At 45.5% G+C, this 19,371-nt stretch overlaps 1 protein-coding gene across 1 annotated transcript in view; it reads left to right on the top strand.

Moving 5' to 3' along the window:
- The first annotated feature begins 7,961 nt into the window (after positions 1-7,961).
- RFT1 (RFT1 homolog) overlaps positions 7,962-19,371 on the top strand; it is a 35,556-nt gene continuing 24,146 nt past the window's right edge. Inside the window, exons 1-5 of the mRNA XM_040407088.1 lie at positions 7,962-8,103; positions 12,298-12,383; positions 12,544-12,660; positions 14,027-14,216; positions 14,891-14,992. Of these exons, the coding sequence (XP_040263022.1) occupies positions 8,038-8,103; positions 12,298-12,383; positions 12,544-12,660; positions 14,027-14,216; positions 14,891-14,992 (561 nt within the window). The 5' untranslated portion in view covers positions 7,962-8,037. The remainder of the gene's footprint in view (positions 8,104-12,297; positions 12,384-12,543; positions 12,661-14,026; positions 14,217-14,890; positions 14,993-19,371) is intronic.

The following is a 19,371-nucleotide window of genomic DNA, read 5'->3' as shown; positions in this document are numbered from 1 at the left end:
CCCTCTGCTGTTATACTGACAGTTCTATAGCATACACACACACACAGCTCTGCTGTTATACTGACAGTTCTATAGCACACACACACACAGCTCTGCTGCACGTTTATACACACAGCCCTCTGCTGTTATACTGACAGTTCTATAGCACACACACACACAGCTCTGCTGTTATACTGACAGTTTTATAGCACATACACACACAGCTCTGCTGTTATACTGACAGTTCTATAGCATACACACACACAGCTCTGCTGTTATACTGACAGTTCTATAGCACACACACACACAGCTCTGCTGTTATACTGACAGTTCTATAGCACACACACACACAGCTCTGCTGTTATACTGACAGTTCTATAGCACACACACACAGCTCTGCTGCACGTTTTATACACACAGCCCTCTGCTGTTATACTGACAGTTCTATAGCACACACACACAGCTCTGCTGCACGTTATACACACAGCTCTGCTGTTATACTGACAGTTCTATAGCACACACACACAGCTCTGCTGCACGTTTATACACACAGCCCTCTGCTGTTATACTGACAGTTCTATAGCATACACACACACACAGCTCTGCTGTTATACTGACAGTTCTATAGCATACACACACACACAGCTCTGCTGTTATACTGACAGTTCTATAGCATACACACACACACAGCTCTGCTGCACGTTTATACACACAGCTCTGCTGTTATACTGACAGTTCTATAGCATACACACACACAGCTCTGCTGTTATACTGACAGTTCTATAGCATACACACACACAGCTCTGCTGTTATACTGACAGTTCTATAGCATACACACACACACACACAGCTCTGCTGTTATAATGACAGTTCTATAGCATACACACACACACACACAGCTCTGCTGTTATACTGACAGTTTTATAGCACACACACACAGTTCTGCTGTTATACTGACAGTTCTATAGCATACACACACACACACAGCTCTGCTGTTATACTGACAGTTCTATAGCACACACACACAGCTCTGCTGCACGTTTATACACACAGCCCTCTGCTGTTATACTGACAGTTCTATAGCATACACACACAGCTCTGCTGCACGTTTTATACACACAGCTCTGCTGTTATACTCACAGTTCTATAGCACATACACACACACACACACACAGCTCTACTGCACGTTTATACACACAGACCTCTGCTCTTATACTGACAGTTCTATAGCACACACACACAGCTCTGCTGCACGTTTATACACACAGCCCTCTGCTGTTATACTGACAGTTCTATAGCACACACACACACAGCTCTGCTGTTATACTGACAGTTTTATAGCATACACACACACAGCTCTGCTGTTATACTGACAGTTCTATAGCACACACACACAGTTCTGCTGTTATACTGACAGTTCTATAGCATACACACACACACAGCTCTGCTGTTATACTGACAGTTCTATAGCATACACACACACACACACAGCTCTGCTGCACGTTTATACACACAGCCCTCTGCTGTTATACTGACAGTTCTATAGCACACACACACAGCTCTGCTGCACGTTTTATACACACAGCTCTGCTGTTATACTGACAGTTCTATAGCACATACACACACACAGCTCTACTGCACGTTTATACACAACCCTCTGCTGTTATACTGACAGTTCTATAGCACACACACACACAGCTCTGCTGCACGTTTATACACACAGCCCTCTGCTGTTATACTGACAGTTCTATAGCACACACACACACAGCTCTGCTGTTATACTGACAGTTCTATAGCATACACACACACAGCTCTGCTGTTATACTGACAGTTCTATAGCACACACACACACACAGCTCTGCTGTTATACTGACAGTTCTATAGCACACACACACACAGCTCTGCTGTTATACTGACAGTTCTATAGCACATACACACACACACACACAGCTCTACTGCACGTTTATACACACAGACCTCTGCTCTTATACTGACAGTTCTATAGGGCATACACACACACACACAGCTCTGCTGCACGTTTATACACACAGCACTCTGCTGTTATACTGACAGTTCTATAGCACACACACACAGCTCTGCTGCACGTTTATACACACAGCCCTCTGCTGTTATACTGACAGTTCTATAGCATACACACACACAGCTCTGCTGTTATACTGACAGTTCTATAGCACACACACACAGCTCTGCTGTTATACTGACAGTTTTATAGCATACACACACACAGCTCTGCTGTTATACTGACAGTTCTATAGCATACACACACACACACACACAGCTCTGCTGCACGTTTATACACACAGCTCTGCTGTTATACTGACAGTTCTATAGCACACACACACAGCTCTGCTGCACGTTTTATACACACAGCTCTGCTGTTATACTGACAGTTCTATAGCACATACACACACACAGCTCTACTGCACGTTTATACACAACCCTCTGCTGTTATACTGACAGTTCTATAGCGCATACACACACACACAGCTCTGCTGCACCTTAAAACATCCGGCACAGCTCTGCTGCACGTTTATACACAGCCCTCTGCTGTTATACTGACAGTTCTATAGCGCACACACACACAGCTCTGCTGTTATACTGACAGTTCTATAGCACACACACACAGCTCTGCTGCACGTTTTATACACACAGCCCTCTGCTGTTATACTGACAGTTCTATAGCACACACACACAGCTCTGCTGCACGTTATACACACAGCTCTGCTGTTATACTGACAGTTCTATAGCACACACACACAGCTCTGCTGCACGTTTATACACACAGCTCTGCTGTTATACTGACAGTTCTATAGCATACACACACACAGCTCTGCTGCACGTTTATACACACAGCTCTGCTGTTATACTGACAGTTCTATAGCACACACACACAGCTCTGCTGTTATACTGACAGTTCTATAGCATACACACACACACAGCTCTGCTGCACGTTTTATACACAGCCCTCTGCTGTTATACTGACAGTTCTATAGCATACACACACAGCTCTGCTGCACGTTTTATACACACAGCTCTGCTGTTATACTGACAGTTCTATAGCACACACACACAGCTCTGCTGCACGTTTATACACACAGCTCTGCTGTTATACTGACAGTTCTATAGCACACACACACACAGCTCTGCTGTTATACTGACAGTTCTATAGCATACACACACAGCTCTGCTGTTATACTGACAGTTCTATAGCGCATACACACACAGCTCTGCTGCACGTTTATACACACAGCCCTCTGCTCGTATACTGACAGTTCTATAGCACACACACACACACAGCTCTGCTGCACGTTTATACACAGCCCTCTGCTGTTATACTGACAGTTCTATAGCACACACACACACAGCTCTGCTGCACGTTTATACACACAGCCCTCTGCTGTTATACTGACAGTTCTATAGCACACACACACACACACAGCTCTGCTGTTATACTGACAGTTCTATAGCACACACACACAGCTCTGCTGTTATACTGACAGTTCTACAGCACACACACAGCTCTGCTGTTATACTGACAGTTCTATAGCGCACACACACACAGCTCTGCTGCACAGTAACTTTCACAACAGCTGGAGTGCCGAAGGTTGCTGAACCCTGGACCAGGGGTTTATTCACATTCCATTTTTTTTATGGACCGGGAATGCTGGCAGTAAAAAAATAAAAATAAAAAAGGAAATCCTATTTAGTCTATTTTGATGGCCCAAAAGCCTCCTTACAAGTAAAAAAGGCCCATTTTTAGGAAAGGCGGCCGTGAAAAATGGACCTTTAACTGCTGTTAATGGTAGTTTTTTCTTCAGTGCCGTGTGAATAACACCTCAGAACTGCGTGCATCTTTTATACATAAAGCGGTGCTGTACATGATGCACACATGCAGGTCTGGTCACCCAAACTGCACATACATCTTTGCTGTACAGATGTTTTAAACACACAGCTCTACTGCATGTACATTAAACATACACACTATGCAGTATTCCTGTACACACACAGCTCTGCTGCATGCATGTTTTACAGCACATACATTACACAGACAGCTCTGCTGCACGTTTATACACACAGCAGAGTTATACTGACAGTTCTATAGCGCATACACACACACACACAGCTCTGCTGTTATACTGACAGTTCTATAGCATACACACACACACACAGCTCTGCTGCACGTTTATACACAGCCCTCTGCTGTTATACTGACAGTTCTATAGCATACACACACACACAGCTCTGCTGTTATACTGACAGTTCTATAGCATACACACACAGCTCTGCTGCACGTTTATACACAGCCCTCTGCTGTTATACTGACAGTTCTATAGCACATACACACACACAGCTCTGCTGCACGTTTATACACACAGCCCTCTGCTGTTATACTGACAGTTCTATAGCATACACACACACACAGCTCTGCTGCACGTTTTATACACACAGCTCTGCTGTTATACTGACAGTTCTATAGCACATACACACACACAGCTCTGCTGCACGTTTATACACAGCCCTCTGCTGTTATACTGACAGTTCTATAGCGCATACACACACACACAGCTCTGCTGCACCTTAAAACATCCGGCACAGCTCTGCTGCACGTTTATACACAGCCCTCTGCTGTTATACTGACAGTTCTATAGCACACACACACACAGCTCTGCTGTTATACTGACAGTTCTATAGCGCACACACACACACAGCTCTGCTGTTATACTGACAGTTCTATAGCGCACACACACACAGCTCTGCTGCACGTTTATACACACAGCCCCCTGCTGTTATACTGACAGTTCTATAGCATACACACACACACAGCTCTGCTGCACGTTTATACACACAGCAGAGTTATACTGACAGTTCTATAGCGCACACACACACAGCTCTGCTGCACGTTTATACACAGCCCTCTGCTGTTATACTGACAGTTCTATAGCATACACACACACACAGCTCTGCTGCACGTTTATACACACAGCCCTCTGCTGTTATACTGACAGTTCTATAGCATACACACACACACACAGCTCTGCTGCACGTTTTATACACACAGCTCTGCTGTTATACTGACAGTTCTATAGCACATACACACACACAGCTCTGCTGCACGTTTATACACAGCCCTCTGCTGTTATACTGACAGTTCTATAGCGCATACACACACACACAGCTCTGCTGTTATACTGACAGTTCTATAGCACACACACACAGCTCTGCTGCACGTTTATACACACAGCTCTGCTGTTATACTGACAGTTCTATAGCACATACACACACACAGCTCTGCTGCACGTTTATACACACAGCCCTCTGCTGTTATACTGACAGTTCTATAGCATACACACACACACAGCTCTGCTGCACGTTTTATACACACAGCTCTGCTGTTATACTGACAGTTCTATAGCACATACACACACACAGCTCTGCTGCATGTTTATACACAGCCCTCTGCTGTTATACTGACAGTTCTATAGCACATACACACACAGCTCTGCTGCACGTTTATACACAGCCCTCTGCTGTTATACTGACAGTTCTATAGCGCATACACACACACACAGCTCTGCTGCACCTTAAAACATCCGGCACAGCTCTACTGCACGTTTATACACAGCCCTCTGCTGTTATACTGACAGTTCTATAGCACACACACACACACAGCTCTGCTGTTATACTGACAGTTCTATAGCATACACACACACACAGCTCTGCTGCACGTTTATACACACAGCAGAGTTATACTGACAGTTCTATAGCGCACACACAGCTCTGCTGCACGTTTATACACAGCCCTCTGCTGTTATACTGACAGTTCTATAGCATACACACACACACACAGCTCTGCTGCACGTTTTATACACACAGCTCTGCTGTTATACTGACAGTTCTATAGCACATACACACACACAGCTCTGCTGCACGTTTATACACAGCCCTCTGCTGTTATACTGACAGTTCTATAGCGCATACACACACACACAGCTCTGCTGTTATACTGACAGTTCTATAGCATACACACACACAGCTCTGCTGCACGTTTATACACACAGCTCTGCTGTTATACTGACAGTTCTATAGCACACACACACACAGCTCTGCTGTTATACTGACAGTTCTATAGCACACACACACACAACTCTGCTGTTATACTGACAGTTCTATAGCATACACACACACACACACAGCTCTGCTGCACGTTTATACACACAGCCCTCAGCTGTTATACTGACAGTTCTATAGCGCATACACACACACACAGCTCTGCTGTTATACTGACAGTTCTATAGCATACACACACACAGCTCTGCTGTTATACTGACAGTTCTATAGCATACACACACACACAGCTCTGCTGTTATACTGACAGTTCTATAGCACACACACACACACAGCTCTGCTGTTATACTGACAGTTCTATAGCATACACACACACAGCTCTGCTGTTATACTGACAGTTCTATAGCATACACACACACACAGCTCTGCTGCACGTTTATACACACAGCCCTCTGCTGTTATACTGACAGTTCTATAGCATACACACACACACACACAGCTCTGCTGCACGTTTATACACAGCCCTCTGCTGTTATACTGACAGTTCTATAGCGCATACACACACAGCTCTGCTGTTATACTGACAGTTCTATAGCGCATACACACACAGCTCTGCTGTTATACTGACAGTTCTATAGCGCATACACACACACACAGCTCTGCTGTTATACTGACAGTTCTATAGCATACACACACACAGCTCTGCTGTTATACTGACAGTTCTATAGCATACACACACACACACACACACAGCTCTGCTGTTATACTGACAGTTCTATAGCACACACACACACACAGCTCTGCTGTTATACTGACAGTTCTATAGCATACACACACACAGCTCTGCTGTTATACTGACAGTTCTATAGCATACACACACACACAGCTCTGCTGCACGTTTATACACACAGCTCTGCTGTTATACTGACAGTTCTATAGCACACACACACAGCTCTGCTGTTATACTGACAGTTCTATAGCATACACACACACAGCTCTGCTGTTATACTGACAGTTCTATAGCACACACACACACAGCTCTGCTGCACGTTTATACACAGCCCTCTGCTTTTATACTGACAGTTCTATAGCGCATACACACACACACAGCTCTACTGCAAGTACATTAAACATACACACTATGCAGTATTCCTGTACACACACAGCTCTGTGGAATGCATGTTTTACAGCACATACATTACACACACAGCTCTGCTGCACGTTTATACACACAGCAGAGTTATACTGACAGTTCTATAGCGCACACACACACAGCTCTGCTGTTATACTGACAGTTCTATAGCGCACACACACACACACAGCTCTGCTGTTATACTGACAGTTCTATAGCACACACACACAGCTCTGCTGCACGTTTTATACACACAGCCCTCTGCTGTTATACTGACAGTTCTATAGCATACACACACAGCTCTGCTGCACGTTTTATACACACAGCTCTGCTGTTATACTGACAGTTCTATAGCACATACACACACACAGCTCTGCTGCACGTTTATACACAGACACAGCTTTGCTGTTATACTGACAGTTCTATAGCACATACACACACACAGCTCTGCTGCACGTTTAGACACAGACACAGCTTTGCTGTTATACTGACAGTTCTATAGCGCATACACACACACAGCTCTGCTGTTATACTGACAGTTCTATAGCGCATACACACACACACAGCTCTGCTGCACGTTTTATACACACAGCCCTCTGCTGTTATACTGACAGTTCTACAGCACACACACACACACACACAGCTCTGCTGCACAGTAACTACACGACACGTAATCACAGGAGCACCATACACACATCCGCGATTCCGCGCAGCCTGACTCCTCCCACACACGTGACTGATCACATGGTGATGACATCACCGAAGGTCCTTTACCGGGCAGGATTCATTCAGGGTGTAGATCAGCTGATCGCCGCCCTCCTTGTACTGATGACAGCAGGATGGCAGCTCAGCACGATGTCCTCAAGGACACCACCAAGCTGGCATCTTCTACCATGGTCCTGCAGGTACAGTGTGGTGGTGGCCCCCTCCAGATGTCTGCTCACCTGCAGGAAATCCCTTCTGTATTGTGTAATGTCCTGTGTAGGAAGCCCCAGAGAACTCCATCTCAGGTGACGATCAGACACCAGGACCTGGCCAATGGGTGAGGCTGCTGTCAATAAAAGGAGCCAGAAGTGGTGTTCAGGGGCCACAGGGCTGCACCCTCCTGACCACTTTATCTGCAAGGTGTTAGTACTGCAGGATGTCGCACCTCTGTGCTAATATCTGAGCAAGGAGCCCCTGCGGATTATATTACAAGCACCAATTGGACGCCTGTGGGTCTCTGTTATGGAACTACAACTCCCAGCATGCCATGACACCTGTGGGAGTTGTAGTTTTCCAACAACTGGAGCACCACACAGAACATTGATCTAGAGCCGCGGTTATTAGCCCGGGAACTGGCGAGGCTACCTGCCATATCTCCAGGCTTTGTTTTCACACTGTCAAACCTGCACATAAGTGACTACAGATGACACTGGGTGGCTTCTGTCACCGATAGGTGCCTCTTAGTGACCAGCCTGTTACAGGTGACACTGGGTGGCTTCTGTCACCGATAGGTGCCCCTTAGTGACCAGCCTGTTTTGGGCCTTAGCGACCAAAGTTATTTTTTTTTTTTCATTGTCACATTATGAGAGCTATAACTTTTACATTTTTCTGTCGATTTAGCCATTTGAGGGCTTGCTTTTTTGCGGGAAAAGTTGACGTTTATAATGGCTCCATTTTGTGCTACAAATACCTTACTGATTAACTTTTATGGGGGAAACACCACTGCTGCCATTAAGTTTTTAAGTCATAAGTTTTACTGCATTCATTTTTCAGCATGTGTTGTCCAGTGTATATACAGTGGGGGAAATAATTATTTGACCCCTCACTGATTTTGTAAGTTTGTCCAATGACAAAGAAATGAAAAGTCTCAGAACAGTATCATTTCAATGGTAGGTTTATTGTAACAGTGGCAGATAGCACATCAAAAGGAAAATCGAAAAAATAACTTTAAATAAAAGATAGCAACTGATTTGCATTTCATTGAGTGAAATAAGTATTTGAACCCTCTAACAAAAAAAGACTTAATACTTGGTGGAAAAACCCTTGTTTGCAAGCACAGAGGTCAAACGTTTCTTGTAATTGATGACCAAGTTTGCGCACATTTTAGGAGGAATGTTGGTCCACTCCTCTTTGCAGATCATCTCTAAATCCCTAAGGTTTCGAGGCTGTCTCTGTGCAACTCTGAGCTTGAGCTCCCTCCATAGGTTTTCGATTGGATTAAGGTCCGGAGACTGACTAGGCCACTCCATGACCTTAATGTGCTTCTTCTTGAGCCACTCCTTTGTTGCCTTTGCTGTATGTTTTGGGTCATTGTCGTGCTGGAACACCCATCCACGACCCATTTTCAGTTTCCTGGCAGAGGGAAGGAGGTTGTCGCTCAGGATTTCACGATACATGGCTCCGTCCATTTTCCCGTTTATGCGAATAAGTTGTCCTGTGCCCTTAGCAGAAAAACACCCCCAAAGCAAAATGTTTCCACCCCCATGCTTGACGGTGGGGACGGTGTTTTGGGGGTCATAGGCAGCATTTTTCTTCCTCCAAACACAGCGAGTTGAGTTAATGCCAAAGAGCTCTATTTTGGTCTCATCAGACCACAGCACCTTCTCCCAGTCACTCTCTGAATCATTCAGGTGTTCATTGGCAAACTTCAGACGGGCCTGCACATGTGCCTTCCTGAGCAGGGGGACCTTGCGAGCCCTGCAGGATTTTAATCCATTGCGGTGTAATGTGTTTCCAATGGTTTTCTTGGTGACTGTGGTCCCTGCTAATTTGAGGTCATTAACTAACTCCTCCCGTGTAGTTCTAGGATGCTTTTTCACCTTTCTCAGAACCATTGACACCCCACGAGGTGAGATCTTGCGTGGAGCCCCAGAGCGAGGTCGATTGATGGTCATTTTGTGCTCCTTCCATTTTCGAACAATCGCACCAACAGTTGTCACCTTCTCTCCCAGCTTCTTGCTAATGGTTTTGTAGCCCATTCCAGCCTTGTGCAGGTCTACAATTTTGTCTCTGACATCCTTGGACAGCTCTTTGGTCTTTCCCATGTTGGAGAGTTTGGAGTCTGCTTGATTGATTGATTCTGTGGACAGGTGTCTTTTATACAGGTGACTAGTTAAGACAGGTGTCCTTAATGAGGGTGACTAATTGAGTAGAAGTGTCTAACCACTCTGTGGGAGCCAGAACTCTTAATGGTTGGTAGGGGTTCAAATACTTATTTCACTCAATGAAATGCAAATCAGTTGCTATCTTTTATTTAAAGTTATTTTTTCGATTTTCCTTTTGATGTGCTATCTGCCACTGTTACAATAAACCTACCATTGAAATGATACTGTTCTGAGACTTTTCATTTCTTTGTCATTGGACAAACTTACAAAATCAGTGAGGGGTCAAATAATTATTTCCGCCACTGTATATATATAACATAATGTGTGTGTGTTAGGGCTCTTTCACACTTGCGTTGTTCTGTTCCGGTATAGAGTTCCGTCGTCGGGGCTCTATGCCGGAAGAATCCTGATCAGGATTATCCCCATGCATTCTGAATGGAGAGAAATCCGTTCAGGATGCATCAGGATGTCTTCAGTTCCGGACCGGAACGTTTTTTGGCCGGAGAAAATACCGCAGCATGCTGCGCTTTTTGCTCCGGCCAAAAATCCTGAACACTTGCCGCAAGGCCGGATCCGGAATTAATGCCCATTGAAAGGCATTAATCCGGATCCGGCCTTAAGCTAAACGTCGTTTCGGCGCATTACCGGATCCGACGTTCAGCTTTTTCTGAATGGTTACCATGGCTGCCAGGACGCTAAAGTCCTGTCTGCCATGGTAAAGTGTAGTGGGGAGCAGCACACCCACCGTCCGCGGGGCGCCCCAGAGCGACGCCAGGGCGCCCCACGCGCATGGACCACGCGATCGCATGGATCACGTGATCCATGCACATGGGGGGCCCCGACGCCACCCCGGAGCGCCCCGGGAGCCGCACGGGCGGCAAACACACTGCTCCCCACCACTACCATGGCAACCAGGACTTTAATAGCGTCCTGGCTGCCATAGTAACACTGAATGCATTTTGAAGACTGATCCGTCTTCAAATGCTTTCAGTTCACTTGCGGTGTTACGGATCCGGCGGGCACCTCCGGCAAACGGAAGTGCACGCCGGATCCCAACAATGCAAGTGTGAAAGAGCCCTTAGGGATGAGCGATCTTCATATCTGCTGAATATATATGTTGAATTGCGTTATGGATTCCGTTACCACGGACCATAACGCAATTCCATGACTGAATACATAACGGAATGCCTTTAGAGGAATTCTGTTATTCATTCCGTCACAGAAGAAGTCTATGGGCTGCATAACGGATCCGTCCGGTTTCCGTTATGCAGGAGAGGACTGCCCGGATTATGCAGGCCATAGACTTCTATTATGATGGAATGCCTCTAAAGGCTTTCCGTTATGCATTCCGTAATGGGATTGCGTTATGGTCCGTGGTAATGGAATCCATAACGCAATTCAGCATGTACTCCAACCTGAACTTCAAAATATGAAGTTCGCTCATCCCTATTGTGTGTGTGTATATGTATGTGTGTGTGTGTGTGTGTGTGTGTGTGTGTGTATATACATATATATATATATATATATATGTATATATATATATATGTGTGTGTGTGTATATATATATATATATATATATATACTGTATATATAATTATTATTATTATTATTATTTTTTACTTGACTCATAATTGGTCAAAAATAAAAAGAAGCTATACTCTTCCTCACTGATCTCTACTTCATGGTCCCGGCCCGGTAATAAGAGAGTCAACTACTGGCCATATCAGCGTCCTGCCTCCGCCAGTGATTGGCTGACTGGGCCCTTCCTGGCATTTCCTGTGTGATGAGCCTAGGCAGCAACCTGGGATTGGTGAGAGTGAGTAAGGCTTCTTTTCATTTTTTTTAACCCACTGTGAGCCATATATGATAAATACGATACTGCTGGATAACCCCTGCAAGCAGAATTCCCAAGACTGTTGGTTGATCTGTACTTTAGATAGAGCCAGCACTTTCTATATATCTGGTCCCTCAGAGTTTATTATCACCTTTTATATGTTCTTATTTATACAGGTCGTCTTCCGTGTCCTGACGTTTGCTCTTAACGCCTTCACGCTGCGCTATGTCTCGAAGGAGATCATTGGTATTGTAAACGTCCGGTAAGTTTCCTTACAGTCACCATTGTGACGTGATATTCTAGACCCACTGGTCACATTAGTCATTTACACAGGGATGTGGCGGGCTGCTGTATGGTGACTGAGATTTCACAGCTCTCTATATGAAATATTTCGTATATACTGATCTCCGCTTTCTTTCCAGCCTGACCCTCCTTTACACCACCATAGTGTTCCTGGCCCGAGAAGCTTTCCGAAAAGCATGCCTGAGCCATTCTGCACAGCAAAGCTGGAGACACACCATTCACCTCACCTGGCTGGCGTAAGTATTACTGATGGAAGGGATCAGGAGACTTCTACTGTCTTGTAGAGACTGAGGGGGGCATTTGTTTTACACACGGCCCCCTCTGCCATCGGATGCGCCACAATTATTAAGAGGTGCTCGCCTCTTACCTGTGGTGCATGTGTGCAGGTCTGTGCGCCAGAACTAAAATATATACCAGCAAGCGCACTCGGAAATCCCAAAGAAGCAAATGGAGAGCAAGCTGTGCAAGCACGGCCGCCTCTCTGTTTACCACTATGGGACTGCCAGATATAGGCAAGCGAGCTTGATGGCTATATTCAGAAGTCTCAAGCAGTGAATGGAGAGGACACTGCACATGCGCTGTCTGTTCTCCTTCACTTCCGGAGATCGGAGAGGGACCCGCACTTATAACATTTGTGGCAAATCCTATCGATACGGGATGGGAATACCCCTTTAAAAACCCCAAAAAGTCACAACATTTTGTGCATATGGTGTGTGCATCAAACTTTGGGGAATTTTTGACACTTTCTGAAACTTTTTGAAGTTTTCTGCTGTAAAGGGGTTGATAAATGTTCCCTGAGAGTGGATGTCTGGCGCCCATTGCTTGAATAATAATTCCCTAATCCCTGTAGCACCTCAGGATATATGCTGGTTTTAGAAAAATATTGTATACTGCCAGATTTACAGGGAAGCAGTAAGTAAAGCCCCTGCTTTAGTCAGTTTCTTGTCCGTAAGGTGGTCTATTGGGTCATCATGAGCTGGTGTCCTCATGGAAGGGGTCACTGATTTTCCTCGCTAGAGGCAAGAGTGACATCCAGAGCAAAATGTATGCACTAAACCTAATCGATTGGCTGATGAGATGAATTATAATGATCATTATAATGATGTTTCCTTACCAATAACAATTGATTGGAGGGGGGGGGGGGTCTCTAGCAACAAGACCCCAACATGTTCAGCTACTGGCAGGGGAACCTATACTGTGGGATAAGTTGTCCAAAATAGAAAACTCCAGTGCCATGAATGAGTACCATTTGCACAGCCAATAGTGCGGAGAACATATGTTAAAGGGTTTGCCTGTGTGCGGTCCCGGCCACCAGAAAGGCCAGTGCTTTTTTCTACAGTGTGCAAGCACGTCCACCGCTGCTGAACTGCAGGGTGGTCGTAGCCCCTGGATACGAGCAGTGTATAATGTGTCGCAATACATTAGTAAGTGCCTTGTATTAACTTTCTCGACATGATAAATGCCATTTCTGAAGTGAGACAACCCCTTTGATTGACAACACCATTAAGAGTCCCATAGACAATTAGAAATAACTTGTGGTCTGTATACGGTGTGATCGAATTTTACTGTAGAGAAGAATATCATGTTCTCATGTGTTTGCAGAGTACCCCTAGGCATCTGCTGGTCTTTAGTATTAGGATGGATATGGCTGAATATATTGGAAGTTCCAGACCCAGCAGTTATCCCACATTATGGCCCTGGAGTTCTGGCATTTGGATTTTCTGCCGTTATTGAGCTCCTAGCCGAACCATTCTGGGTCCTTGCACAAGCTCATCTCTTTGTCAGGCTAAAGGTATGTAAATCCCCTTTAATACCTCTCTGTGGATCTGTGTAAGGCCGAATGCACACGGCCGAGAGCGGTCCATGGTATGCCGGGCTGGATTCCTGTTCAGAGCAGGAGCGCACGGCGTCTGATCTATACCAGTGTATTACTGTAGTGCAGCGGCGGCATGATGTGCACGGCGTCATAGCAACCAATGACGCCGTGCGCTCCTGCTCTGAACAGGAATCCAGCCCGGCATACCACGGACCGCTCTCGGCGGCGGAACACGGCCGTGTGCATTCGGCCTAAAAGTAATAAATAGCAGATTGTGGTGGTTTAGAACATGCATGATAGCACAGACTGCTGAATGACAAACTCAGCTCTGCTACATATGTCACTGTCATCACATGGCTTCTCCTAGGCCCTGCATAGACCTATGACATTATAGGGGCAATTTACACCAACTTTCTATAGTAAATAAAGAGGGAAATTACCATAATTCTTATTTAATATCAGTCAGTCGTTAATATTGTTTGAAGGATTATGTCTAGTATTATAAAATGGCAATTAAGCTGTGGTGTGTCCCCAATAGTCAGGAGACCACTTGGTTTTCTTTACTCCACTCCACTATTTCTTTAGTACATACCTATCTGTAGTGGGTACATCCTAGGACTGTATATTGATTGTTATGACATGTCTTTTAGGTGATTGCTGAGAGTCTGGCAGTAATTGTCCGTTGTTCTGTCACAGTCATTCTTGTGCTTATCTGTCCTCACTGGGGCCTCCTCATCTTTTCCTTCGCCCAGGTAAGTTATCTTTATGACATGTAAGTACAGTTTTGTCTTGCAGATTTAAAAATGACATGCTTTTAGGGAATAAGGCTATTTTCACACTTGCGGCAGTGTGATCCGGCAAGCAGTTCCGTCGTTGGAAATGTCCGCCGGATCCGCCGATCTGCATGTGACTGAAAGCATTTGTGAGACGCATCCGGATCCGTCTCACAAATGCATTGCAAGAACGGATCCGTCTCTCCGCTTGTCATGCGAACAGACGGATCTGTCTTGTATCTTTTTTTACATTTTTACCGGTCTGCGCATTTCCTATGGGGAAAAATTCCGGATCCGGCATTCAGGCAAGTCTTAAGTTTTTTTCGCCGGAGATAAAACCGTAGCATGCTGCAGTTTTATCTTTTGCCTGATCAGTCAAAAAGACTGAACTGAAGACATCCTGATGCATCCTGAACGGATTACTCTCCATTCAGAATTGCTGGGGATATGCCTGATCAGTTCTTTTCCGGTACAGAGCCCCTGTGACGGAACTCAGTGCCGGAAAAGAAAAACGCTAGCGTGAAAGTATCCCAAGTGATAGCAATGTCTTTTAGATGGAAAGTTATTGATGCACATTAAAGGGGTTCTGCACTTTGTTTAAACTGATGATCTATCCTCTGGATAGATCATCAGCATCTGATCGGCGGGGGTCCGACACTCGGGACCCCCGCGATCAGCTGTTTGAGAAGGCAGCGGCGCTCCAGCAGCGCCGCGGCCTTCTCACTGTTTACCACCGGCCCAGTGACGTCACGACTAGTATCAACTTGCCTGGACGGGGCTAAGCTCTGTTCACTTGAATGGAGCTTAGCCGCTCCCAGGCCAGTGATACTAGTCGTGACGTCACTGAGCCGGCGGTAAACAGTGAGAAGGCCGCGGCGCTGCTGGAGCGCCGCTGCCTTCTCAAACAGCTGATCGACGGGGATCCCGGGTGTCGGACCCCTGCCGATCAGATGCTGATGATCTATCCAGAGGATGGATCATCAGTTTAAACAAAGTGCAGAACCCCTTTAACCTCTTAAGGAGACACAGGGCGTACCTGTACACCCTGTGCATTTCCGATCACCGGCGGGCGGTGATCGGAACAAGATGCCTGCTCAAATCATTGAGCAGGCACCTTGGGTCAATGCCGAGGGGCGTCCTGTGGCTACTGCGGCATAGAAGGGGTTTGTGTTTGAGGGAGCGCATCGAGTCCCTGCTGTGGCGGGGACTCGATGTCTCAGCAGGCAGCCGATGCCGTGCAGAGGCTGCCCAATGCCTTGCACGGCATCGGGACCTGCCTTCTACAGGAGCCGAGGAGATCCAGCCCCAGGCTGTGTCTCCTAGGCAACCTGTTTGTGTACTACTCACTGTAGTACACAAACAGGCAATGCATTACAATACAAATGTATTGTAATGCATTGCAGAGGGGATCAGACCCCCAAAAGTAAACATCAGAAATAAAGTAAAGAAAAAAAAAACAAAAAAAAAAATGTTTGTAATAAAATAATAAAGTAAAAAAAGAAAAAAAAAATGCCCCTTTCCCCTTATTTTATAATTAAAAAAAAACAAAAAAAACATATTAGGTATCGCCGTGTCCGGCTCTATAAATATATCACATGATCCACCCTGTCCGATAAATACCATAATTAATATTTTTTTTAAACGGTGTAAAAAAATGCCATTTTTGTCACCTTACATCACAAAAAGTGCAACACCAAGTGATCAAAAAGGCGTATGCCCCCCAAAATAGTACCAATCTAACCGTCACCTCATCCTGCAAAAAATGAGCCCCTACCTAAGCTGCCAATCGCCCAAAAAATACAAAAACTATGGCTCAGAATATGGAGACAATAAAACATCTTTTTTTTTTGGTTTCAAAAATGCTGGTATTGTGTAAAACGTAAGTAAATAAAAAAAAGTATACATATTAGGTATCGCAACGTCCGTAAGAACCTGCTCTATAAAAATATCACATGACCTAACCCCTCAGGTGAACACCGTAAAAAAAAAAAAAAACAGTGTCAATTAAGCCATTTTTTCTCACCTTGCATCACAAAAAGTGTAATAGCAAGCGATCAAAAAGTCATACGCACCCCAATAAGTGCCAATCAAACCGTCATCTCATCCCGAAAAAAGGGGGGGGGGGCCGCACACTGGCCACCAATGATATTACAATAGAGGGGGGGGAGGGGAGGCCGCACACTGGCCACCAATGATATTACAATAGAGGGGGGCCGATGGAGGGGGGGGGGGGCAGGGGAGGGGAGGCCGCACACTGGCCACCAATGATATTCAAACTGGGGAGGGAGGGGGGTGCGGCACCTGAAGGGTTAATTGTGCTGATCACAGCCCCCTGTAAGAGATCAGGTGCTGCCAGGCAGCAGGGGGCAGTCATGTACACAGTTTGTAGTATATTCTAACTAGAAGCGTCCCCATCACTATGGGAATGCCTCTGTGTTAGAATATACTGTCGGATATGAGGTTCACGATGTAACTCATATCCGATAGTATATTCTAACATAGAGGCGTTCCCATGGTGATGGGGACGCTTCAAGTTAAAATATACCATCGGATTGGAGAAAACTCCGATCCTATGGTATATTAACTCCTGACTTTACATTGAAAGTCAATGGGGGACGGATCCGTTTGAAATTGCACCATATTGTGTCAACGTCAAACGGATCCGTCCCCATTGACTTGCATTGTAATTCAGGACGGATCCGTTTGGCTCCACACGGCCAGGCGGACACCAAAACGACAGTTTTTTCATGTCCGTGGATCCTCCAAAAATCAAGGAAGACCCACGGACGAAAAAACGGTCACGGACCTACGGACCCCGTTTTTGTGGACCGTAAAAAAAAACGGTCGTGTGCATGAGGCCTAAAGCCGTGGTTGAAAACACTAGACTTTGGAGTAAAATTGACGATCTCGAGAACCTCTCAAGGCGAAGTAATCTCCGCATTGTCGGCCTCCCGGAGAATATCCTGGTTAAAGATCTCATCTCCTTCTGCGAATCTGAAATACCAGAGGTGGTGGGACTCCCGACCTGCTTTAAGGTGGAAAGAGCGCATAGAGTGGGCCAGGGCACACCACTGGCAATCACTAATGGGCAAAATAAACCTTCTACATTTCCAAACTGAGGCAACAGACGCGTCAGGTAATTGTAAAATACCTAGATTATTCAGATGACGCGGCCTTACTGCAAGCTTACAAGCAGGGAGATAGACTGGCGACACTGAGAGGCCACAAAATCTTAATATTTGATGACTTTTCCGCTGAAGTAAACCGGCGCAGGCGAGCCTTCGTCCCTATTTGCTCCACACTATTTAAAAGGCAAGTTCGCTTCTCTTTACTATTTGAGCCCGGACAGGGGGCTCTCGGGGAGGGACAGGGGGCTCTCGTAGCGATGATAAAGAGGAATAACTTGGCACATAAAAAAATTCCCAATGACTAATCCCTTAGAAGTGATATCCTGGAATATAAAGGGTCTAAGATCCCCCAATAAACATATGATGGTCCTAAGGCACCTTAGGCGATTGAAGGCTGATATTGCCCTTCTAGAGGAGACGCATCTACCATACAATGACTTTGTGCGAATGAAACGCCTCTGGGTTGGAGAAGTGGGGAAAAAAGCGTGAGTACTCGCACTGTTGCGACAGGGCCTCCCTTACTGAGTATTATCACATAGTCATGACGACGGGGGAAGGATCTCACACCTGCATCTCTCATCGGCAAATGGTGATATCAGCATTTATAACATCTGTGGACCAAATGAGTCAAATGCGGGCTTCTTCACCACGCTTGGACAACGTATATCTCGAGACCCTCTTGACTTTAGCATTGTAGGTGGGGATCTAAATGCAGAGGACAGAAGGAGAGAAGATGAGAGGGAGTCCAAATATGGCCCTACAGACATGAGACCCATCTCACTAGGCATGTGGATTTAATTGACTCATGGACAGTGTTTAACCCCGAGGGTTGAGAATTTACGCATTTTCTCCCATGCACATCATTCATGGTCATGTATAGATTATATTCTAACCAGTAGAGTGAGTTTGGGACGCCTTTCAGATCCCAAGATCGAGGATATGATTATCTCAGATCATTCACTAGTTTCAATATTACTCCGAACATATCTGCCAAATGGTAAAGATTTCATATGGAGAGTCCCCTCCAACTTGACCAACGATGAGGATTTTCGAGACCTACTACGTGGCTGGTGGTTAGAATACAAAAATGATATTGAGGGGATAGCAGATCCTCAATTACTATGGGATGCGGGAAAGGCGGTACTCCGGGGAAGAATGGCCCACATGTATAATAAGAAACTCACTTAAACTTAAACTTATTCAACTGAGTGATAATCTGAGAACTGCTTA

The sequence above is a fragment of the Bufo bufo genome, chromosome 9 (assembly GCF_905171765.1).
Source record: "Bufo bufo chromosome 9, aBufBuf1.1, whole genome shotgun sequence".
NCBI lineage: Eukaryota > Metazoa > Chordata > Amphibia > Anura > Bufonidae > Bufo > Bufo bufo.
Note: the sequence above shows the minus strand (reverse complement) of the source record. Positions and strands in the feature narration are given on the sequence as shown.